This window comes from Nannospalax galili, unplaced genomic scaffold (assembly GCF_000622305.1).
Source record: "Nannospalax galili isolate Female #2095 unplaced genomic scaffold, S.galili_v1.0 scaffold1206, whole genome shotgun sequence".
Taxonomy (NCBI): Eukaryota; Metazoa; Chordata; class Mammalia; order Rodentia; family Spalacidae; genus Nannospalax; species Nannospalax galili.
This window is the reverse complement of record NW_008355162.1, coordinates 576,106-585,352: the sequence shown is the minus strand read 5'-3', so window position 1 is coordinate 585,352 and position 9,247 is coordinate 576,106. Positions and strand designations below refer to the sequence as shown.

Below are 9,247 nucleotides of genomic sequence, written 5' to 3'. Positions count from 1 at the left end.
CCCCAAGGCCATTAAAGCCAAGTCTAGTTCTGATCTGGTCCAAGCCTCTAAGAGGCCTGATGTGGGCAGGAGCTAGTCAGAGTAAGTCAGTATACCCAAACACCTAATTTTCCACTCTTCTTCCCACCTAGTAGACCCTAACCCCAAGGAAAGTGGGTGCACATTGCCTTCTTTGACTTTCTGGTCAGGTGACTTTGCCACATGTCAGGTAGGGCTTGAGCCGCTCCACACTCCATTTGCTTCCTGGCTCAGTGTGTGAGGGGCTTGACATACAGAGACTGGGTGGGGGCCACAGGTGGAGCCTCAGTGTGTTCTTCATTGGCTTCTTCACATCCCATAATACACAAGCGGTGTTTGGTACAATGCAGGGCAGCTGGTATCTGGTAACTAGAGTTTACTGAGCACCTTTACTGAGCTTGATATGGGGTATGTGGATTGGATGTGTATATAGTCTATGTGTGTGTGTGCACATGCATGTGAATGTGCACACACATGTGGAAATCAGGGGTTTATGCTGGCTGCTTTCCTTGCTCTTCCCTTATTGTTTGAGACGAGGTCTCTCACTGAACTTGGAACTCATCAGTTGGCTAAGCTAGCTGGCCAGTGTGCTCCAGGGACCTGTTTATTGCAGTCCACTCAGGCTTAGGGCTACAGAGATCTCTGCCACACCTGGCTTTTATGTGGTACTGGGGATCTGAACTCAGGTCATCATCTTTGCATTTTTCTGAATGAACCATTGCTCCAGCCCCACATGCCACTCTTAAAGTGTATTACTACACTCCCAGGACTGAGATGGGAATCCCCATTGTATCCTGTTGAAACTCCTCTTAGGCCCAAGGATCAAAGACACACTATGGACATGCATATTCAGGATGGATGTACAAACATGTGTTTACTCTGACTCTAAAGTTTACAGGGGAGCTAGGCAGCAGGTTGTAATATACACATTGCTGAATTGCTGATTTCAGTTTGTCCCACTGACCTGTTCCACAGCTGTCACCAGAAGGCTATCCTGATACCAGCAGGATTCAGAAGGGGTTGGGTGACTGGGGCTGCAGAAACAAGTCCATTGGGAGGGGCAGGACAGGTGTCTGTCAGCAGAAGAGCAGGGGCCATGATGGACTCCGAGCTGGCACAGGCACATCTCAAGTGGTGCCATGACGCCTACTGCAGTTACAGAGGCTCCCAAGCTACCAGTGACAGACCGCTGTGTTAATCTCCACCACACGTCACTCAACAAGATCACATGACCACAGTTGCCCAATCCTCTGGGGTAGCTTTGTGTCCCTGTCCAGGATGGACAGACTGACCATGTGGCCCACTTGGTCAAGAAGGCAAAGTTTTGCCTTATCAGGGGTCACCCGCACTCTTGGAGGCTCTGCCGGGTCATCCAGGGCTGAGGCCTCACAAAAGGGTTCCTGTGCCCATGAGGTCATTGTGCCAGGTGCCAGGTTCCAGGGTCAGGTTTTCAAAGTAGTGACGCTCTGCATCTGCCTTCACCCCCTGGACCGTCTGAGGCAGGGCTGTGGATGGCTTCTGTCGGCTCCATCACTTCCTCCTCCTCCAGCTCAGGGCTTCTCATGTCTTCCCCAGAATAGAAGATCTGCAGGTTTAAAGGCACCAGAGTGGTGAGTTCCCTGCCTTGCCTTTGGACTGCTCCCAGCATAGGCCATCTCAGCACAGCCAGAGTAAGGTTTGGTAGATCTTTTTGGCTCAATCTTCTGAGTCTGTTGCTTCATCATTTCTTTCTTTTTTTTTTTTTTTTTTTTTTTTTTTTACTGACAGGGTCTCCATAGTCCCAGCCCACCTGGAAGTCACTATGGACCAGGCTGGCCTTGAACTCACAGAGATCCACCTGCCTCTGCCTCCTGAGGGCTGGGATTAAAGGCATGTGCTACCACACCTGGCATATTTGCTTCATCATTTCTGACCTACGCTTGGCTATGTCAACATGCTGAACAGGGAGATGGCGATGGTGTGTGTGTGTGTGTGCATGCGTGTGTGTGTGTGTGTGTGTGTGTGTGTGTTTTATTTTTTAGCACAAAAATATGGACTGGGAGTTTCTGGTCCTGGAACATGCATCTTGGCCATCCACAGATATGTAACCAGGCACGAATGGTCATTGGCTCAGTTGCCTCGCCTTATCGACAGCCCCTGAGTTCTGCTCTCATCCCTTTGATCCTGGCTTGTTTCTGTTCTCTCCTCATGGGAAGAAGGCTGATAATCAGACCTCTTGCAAATTCCTCAGCCTTAAGCCCTCTCCCTTCTATCCTAGCATGCAGACTCACCTTAGCGATTTCCACCTCTCTTTTTCTGTTTGGTTTTCTGGGCTCTCACTTTCATAGGAAGCCAAATAAAGACCTATACCAAAAAGGAAGTGAACTTATGAAATTACAGTGGGTGATAACCTGTTGCTGACCTGACTTGACCTGCCTTTTGTTTTCAAATGAAACTTTTCATTTAGAGATTAGTGTTCACAGGCAGTTAGGGAAAGACTAACACGTAGAGATTTTGTGACTGACTTTACTCAGATTCCCCCTATAGTATCCATGTGCAAAAAGATCCCCCATGCTGCCATTTTAGAGCCATGGCCACTGCCTTCATCCCACACCCTTTTCTTTTTCCCTCCTCTCCCCTCCCCTCTCCTCCCCTCCCCTCCCCTACCCCCCTCCCTGCCCTTCTCCTTCCTCTTCCTCCCTGCTCCTCTCTTTCCCCTTCTCTCTCTCTCCCTCCCTCCCTTTCCCTCTCTCCCTCCCTTCCTCCCCCCATGCTGCAGATTGATTGAACCTAGGGCCTCATGCATGCTCAGCAAACATTCTACTGCCAAGCCACATCACAGCCCCTCCCCTTTTCCTTAACTCCTGACAGTAACTGGTCTGCTCTTATTTCTAACTTCAATCCTTTTGAGAATATTATATAAATAGAGTCATATAGCATATAACTTTTTGGGACTAGAGACTTGTCCATGGAGTGGCATGTATCAGTGGTTTCTGTTTACATCTGAAAAATACATTATAAGGGTGTCTCATAGCTTGTTTAACTATCTACCCACTGACAGATACAGGTTGTTTTGAGCTTGTGACTGTATCAAATAAAACTGTTATAAACACTATGTAGCATAGAACTATTCTCCGAAAGACAGACCATGGACATCAGATGTCCTCTTTCCAAGCTTGGTTGCACCTGCTCGTCTAAGATCCTCACAGCCAAACTTATTGACTCCCGAACACTCCACAAGAAAGGAGGGGCAAGCAGAGTCAGCCACACCTCCCAACCAACCAGCCACAACCCGGAGGGACTAAGGCCACCTGAACAGAGGAACCAGGAGGGGAACTTGCTCTCACCATTTTGGATGGCTGCTGGAAAGTCACCCGCACCTGAATGGAGACTTTCCAGTGTGGCCTTTGGGGGAGCCGGGTAACCACCCACACTCCTGTAAATAAACCCTCACCCACCACTCTGCAAGTAAGCCTAATAAACTCTGGTTTCCCAAACTGCAGTTTGGAGAAGTTAAACCTCGGTTTGTTGTAAGGACAGAAAGAGGAGGGGCCAGATGTTGTTTACTCCTCCCAGAAGGAATTTTAGTAACACACTCATACAGATTTTTGTTTTTGTGTGAGCCTAGACATTCACTTGTCTAAGATAAGTAAATGTGGGACTGGAGAGATGGTTTGGTGGTTAAGGGCCCTGGCTGCTCTTACAGAGGACCTGGGTTTGGTTCCTAGCACCTATATGGTGGCTAATAACCTTCTGTAGCTCCAGTTCCAGGAGATCTGACACCATCTTCTGACCTCTATGGACATTGTGCAACATGGGTGCACTTACATACATGCAGGCAATACACTCATACCCATTGAATAAAAATAATATTAAAAATAAATAAATGCCCAAGAGTGCAATTTCTGGGTCATATAATGTTGACATTATTTGGTTTACAGCAAACTCTTTATCAGTCAACATGCTAGTGTGTGCTTGTGATCCCAACACTGGGGAGACTAGGGAGAAAGAATGTGAATTTGAGGTTAGTCTGGGCTACATAGTAAGTTCCAGGCCAACCTGAGCTACATAGCAAGACCCTGTGACAAGAAAATGAAACAAAAATTCCCAAATAACAAAAAGTAAAACCAAACCTTTCCTGCCAAAACCTTTCTGTCTGCATAAGTGTTCCTTGAGTTATGACAGGATTCATATCCCAATAAACCTCTGGAAGGTAAAAGCACTGCATTTTAAAACAATGTATTGAATGAGTCATACTGGGTGACAGGCCTGTGATCCCAGCCACTCTGGAGGCAAGGGAGGGAGGATCAACAAGGTCAAGACTTGGGCAATGTAGTACAGCACTCCCAAAATAAAAAGTCAGAAGAGGCCTGGGGATGTAGCTCAATGGTAGAGTGCTTGCCTAGTGATGTGTGAGGCCCTAGGTTCAATAATCTCAATTTAATGCCTCATGCCAGTATGTATCAGATGTGCGCTGCTATCCCCAGGTGAAGCTCAGTTCTTACCCTTATTCCCATCTTATTAATGAGGAAAATGGTGTAGGATGGTGTAGAGATCAGGCTATGCCCTCCTCTAAGTTACTCCATGTTGTATAAAATTGTGACATTGTGGGAAGACATACCATGTCATCTGTGTCTGTGGCATAGCACAGCAGGCTTACGACAGATGGACAGACAGTTCAGATTTAGAATACCTGGCATTTACAGTGTCCCCACTGTGTCCAAGGAGGAATCTGGCCTGGGGAGTCAGTGAGGTTCTAGCCTATAACCCCTTGAGCTGGTTTTGGGCTCCTTAGGTGGCAACTGTCTGTTGGCCAGATAGGAATGAGGTGTCTCTGCTCCTGGGTCCAGCAAAGGTAGATGTGGTGCATCCCTGCCCACAGTATGTGGAGGGGTGTCCCTGCATGGAGACTAAGGGACCACCTTACCGTCCTCACTGAAGATGGGGGCAGTGTACAGGTAGTGGGTGATGCTGGAGTCTTGCTCAAAAGGACAGTCCACTTGTTTCCATGTGATGAACTCTCCAACCTGTTTGGCCAGTTCCAGAAATTTCTACCAGGTTCACAAAGACACAAAATGGAGTGAAGGTGAATGGACTTGACCTGGTGAAGCCTCTCTCATCCCACTGTCTTCCCTGCCCCCCAACTGACCTTGTGGATTTGAGGAGGAACCCTGGGCGGCACCTTGGAAGGACCCTGGGTGTTCTCCAAGAATGACCTGTCACCTCCTCATTTCATCTGGGGAATCATCAGCACCCGTCACCTCAGGCTCTCCAATGCCCACCTCCCCACCCCCAGGAGTGGCAGCTATTGGTCTACAGTCTTTGACTACATGCAGCATGAACATGGCTTTATTTGAATTTATTTCTGTAGTTTTCCTCTTTTGGCAAGTGATGCATGCTTGTTGATTTATAGGATGATGCAAATACAGTTCAGCAAATTTATTTAAATATTTTTTTGGAAAGATTTATTTTCAAAGATTTTATTATTTTAAATTATGTGTATGTGCCTTCATGTGTGTATGTGCATGTACATGCAGGTGCCTGTGGAGGCCAGAGGTGTCATATTGCCCTGAACTGGAGTTATAGGCTGTAGTGAGCTTCCTGATGCTGGGAACTGATCTTGGGTCCTCTTCAAGAGGAGTATAGCTCTTAAACTAAGCCACCTCTCTAGACCCCCATTTTAAAAAATTGTGTGTATGTCTCTATGTGAGTGTATGTCACACGTGTGCAGGTGACCTTGGAAGCCATAAGAGGGTGCTGGATCCCCTGGAACTGGAATTGCAGGCAGTTGTGAGCTTCCTGGCACAAGTGCTGGGAACCAAACTTGGATCCTCTGCAAGAGCAGCACATGCTCCTAACTGCTGTGCCATTTCTCCAGCTCCAAGTAAATTAAGTTTTAAAATCACTGTTTATTCAAGCAGTGTGTGTGTGCAGAAGCACATGTGCCTTGGCACACATGTGGAAGTCATTGGACAACTTGTAGGAGTCAGTTCTCCCCTTCTGTATGTGGGACCTAGGAATCAAACTCAGGTCCATCACGCTTGGCAGCAAGTGTTTTCACCCACTGAGCTAAGCTTGAAATTCTTTTTAATGCCATTTTATATATTTATTTTTATTTTTTGTCTATGAGTGTTTTGCTTGCAGGTATGTAAGTGTACACATCATGCAATGCTCTTGAAGTCCGGAAAAGGGCATCAGATCCTCTGGAATTGAAGTTATAGATGGTTGTTAGCCACCATGTGGGTGCTGGGAATCAAACCTGGGTCCTCTGCAAGAGCAGTCAGTGCTATTAACTGATAAGCCATCTCTCCAGCCTCTTTAATGTAATTTTCAATAAAATCACCTTGTAGTATCCACAGGGGATTGGTTCTAGGATCCCTTCATCCCCCCAATCAAGACATCCAAATCCACAGATGCTCAAGTCCCTTATATAAGATGACATGCTGTTTGCATGTGACTGTTGTACCTCCTCCTGCATACTTTAAACCACCTCTGGGTTCCTTCTGACACCTGGCACAATGTAAATGCTACGCATATGGCTGCTATGCTCTATTGTTTAGAGAACGGTGACAAGAAAAACAGTCTATACATCTTCAGTACAGATGTAAATAAAAATATTTTTGATCCACAGGTGCAGAATCCATGGATATGGAGGGATGACTGTGTATGTATTTTATTTTATTATTTTTTTTTGTCTTTTTGAGACAGAGTCTCCCTGTAGCCCCAGCTGTCCTGGAACTCACTATGTAGACCAGGCTGGCCTTGAACTCACAGAGATCCGCCTGCCTCAGCCTCCCAAGTGCTGGGTTTAAAGGTGTGTGCCACCACACCTGGCATGTATTTTATTTTTAAAATATGCTAGCTGGGGGTAGTGGCATACTCTTTAATCCCAGTACTTTGAAGGCAGAGGTCTACAAAGCAAGTTCTACCATAGCTCCTTAGCAAGCCACCAGGGCTACACAATGAGACTCTGTCTCAAAAAATAAAAAAAAAAAGTATGCTAACTTTCAGAAGAACTTGAAACAATTAGCCTGTGGTTCAAATGTAAAATGTCCCCCACAGGCTCCTGTGTTTGAACACTTGGTCCCCAGGTGGTGGTGCTGTTTGGGAAGTTTGTGGAACCCTCAGGAGAAGCCTTGCTGAGAGCAGGTCATTGGGGAGTGGGCTTTGAGGGTTATAGCCTCACCCCACTTGCAGTTTATTTTCTCCTTCCTAAGTGTGGCTGTAATGTGATCAGCCTGCTTCCTGCTCCTGCTGCCATACCTTCCCTGCTTGTTGCCATGGATCCCCACTCCCAGCTGTGTGTCAGACTCACCTGCAGTTAGAGCCCATCCCAGGCCCCTTGGCCTCTGCAGTCTCATCCATGTGGCCTCTAAACAAAGTTGAGTTTAGGGGTGCAGTTGCCTGGCACCACAGGCTGGGCTGTACAGTCCCCTGGCTCTGCTGGATTCTTGGAAACCAGGCCTGCAGGCAGCCTGATATGATCTGGGTTCTGTGCAGAGAACAGCTACAGGCCAAAGGGCCCAGGAATGTGCTGTGGTTGTTAGTAAGGGACTCAGAGTTCCTAATGGGCTCCTAGACCTCTGTGTGGCTACAGTTCTGGCCCACTTTACAGAGGAAGAAACTGAGGCTCCTATACAACATGCCCACAACTCATACCCCTTCGAGCTGCAGGCTGAGGAGGCAGCAGGTGGGGCTGGTCTTCTAGAAGAGCCTCTTCCTTCTCACAGATTGGAGGGTCTCACTGCTTTACTGTATTCTGTGTGAGTCTGTCCCCAGCACCCACCAGCCTTCCAACATTGGTGTGTGTGGGGGGGGTCATGTTGGGGATTGGACATTCAGTAGACAGCCTGACCCTCTTCTGAGGAGCTCAGTAACTCAGTTCTGAGAATGGGTGACAGATGTCCTGCCTGCTGTGGGAGCCCTGGCTGGTGGGAGCTTGTGGGGACCTAAAGGCCCCTTCTTGCATAGATCCAAAAGGAAGTTACTGGGGATGCGGCCTGGCTTGCTTGAAAGTCTGAAGAATACTTCTGCTGAGGAGTGCATGATCAGCGCATGACCATCCTTAAGATACACCCCCCGGGGAGGGGGGGGATTTCCAGGTGCCTTTATAAGCTTTGTAACACCTGTAATAAATGAGTCCCTGCTTGACTAGACTCCCCGTTGCATCTGATTGTTCCTGGTGCTGGGGGCGGAGTGGGCTGGTGAATGGTGTGCTTACTCATCCCCAATCATCACTCTGTGGGGGTCGCTGGTTCGAACCCCTAGGATCTGGTGCCCAGCATGGTGCTCGAAGGTGAAAAGAAAAGAAAAAGAAAAAAAGGATTGGGGCCAATCAGAAGTTCAGGGTAAGCAAGACCCGAAATATGGGTAATGAAATTAATAAGCTTGAGGACCCGGTGCTTAAAGCGCTGAGAGATATACTTAAAAGCAGGGGATTAGATTTGTCAGATCCAGTAGCTCAAAAGGTTTGGGCAGAGGTGATTCATTTGGCTCCCTGGCTACTTGGGGCTAATGTTTTTACTGGGGATACATGGGAATCAGGGGAAGAGTTTGAGGAAGAAGGCAGAAATGCAACAGAAGTGAACCCCAAAGCAGCCAAAGCGGCACCTCGGGCATGCCCTGGCCAGCTTCAGAGCCTCCCGGGCAAAAGGGCGGGGCGGAGCAGGGCACACGGGGTTGGAGGCCAAAGCTGCCCACCCCACCCACCTTGAACTAATGCGTGGGTGAGTCAGGGGCCCGCGTGTGACTGGTGTGGGTCAGGGGCTCGCATGAAAGCCTAGCCGAAGGTGGCTGGGGAGGGGCCCCGCCCCCTCAATTCAGCGGGTGGCCAGGGAACCACCCCGGCCCTGAGTGCTGCAGCCCCTGCAGCAGCTGCACTTGCCGAATCCCAGGCCAAGGGAGTCCTTACAATATTCAGACTCCCTAAAGAAAGAAAAGCCCTTAAAGAGAGAAAAGCCCCTATCTTCTTACAGCATCTTAGGGGGCACCAAGGATTGCCTGGGCTTTTATCCCAAAGCAATGCAGAGGCAGACAAGATGGCTTATTGTGTACAGGTACCACCTCTGCAACAGCCAGGGGTGAGCCCCAGGGGACTCAAGCCCAATTCCTTGTGGCAGACAGATGTCACACACTATGCTCCTTTTGGAAAGCTTAAGTATATTTTCATGTCCATCGACACATTCTCACACACCTGTTGGGCTACCACTCATACAGGAGAGAAGTCTAAACATGTTCAGTCTCATTTTCT

General features: G+C 48.2%; 1 protein-coding gene across 3 annotated transcripts in view; it reads right to left on the bottom strand.

Annotated features, from left to right (window-relative positions):
• Window positions 1-868: 868 nt before the first annotated feature.
• The window catches only part of Rasgef1c (RasGEF domain family member 1C), a 90,050-nt gene continuing 81,671 nt past the window's right edge, over window positions 869-9,247 (bottom strand). For 2 of the 3 annotated variants that reach the window (XM_008852236.2, XM_008852237.3), the window contains exons 12-14: window positions 4,925-5,048; window positions 2,289-2,361; window positions 869-1,603 (exon numbers count right to left, since the gene is read on the bottom strand). In XM_008852236.2, the coding sequence (XP_008850458.1) occupies window positions 1,579-1,603; window positions 2,289-2,361; window positions 4,925-5,048 (222 nt within the window). In that variant the 3' untranslated portion in view covers window positions 869-1,578. The remainder of the gene's footprint in view (window positions 1,604-2,288; window positions 2,362-4,924; window positions 5,049-9,247) is intronic. The other variant, XM_029555632.1, reaches the window with a different exon arrangement.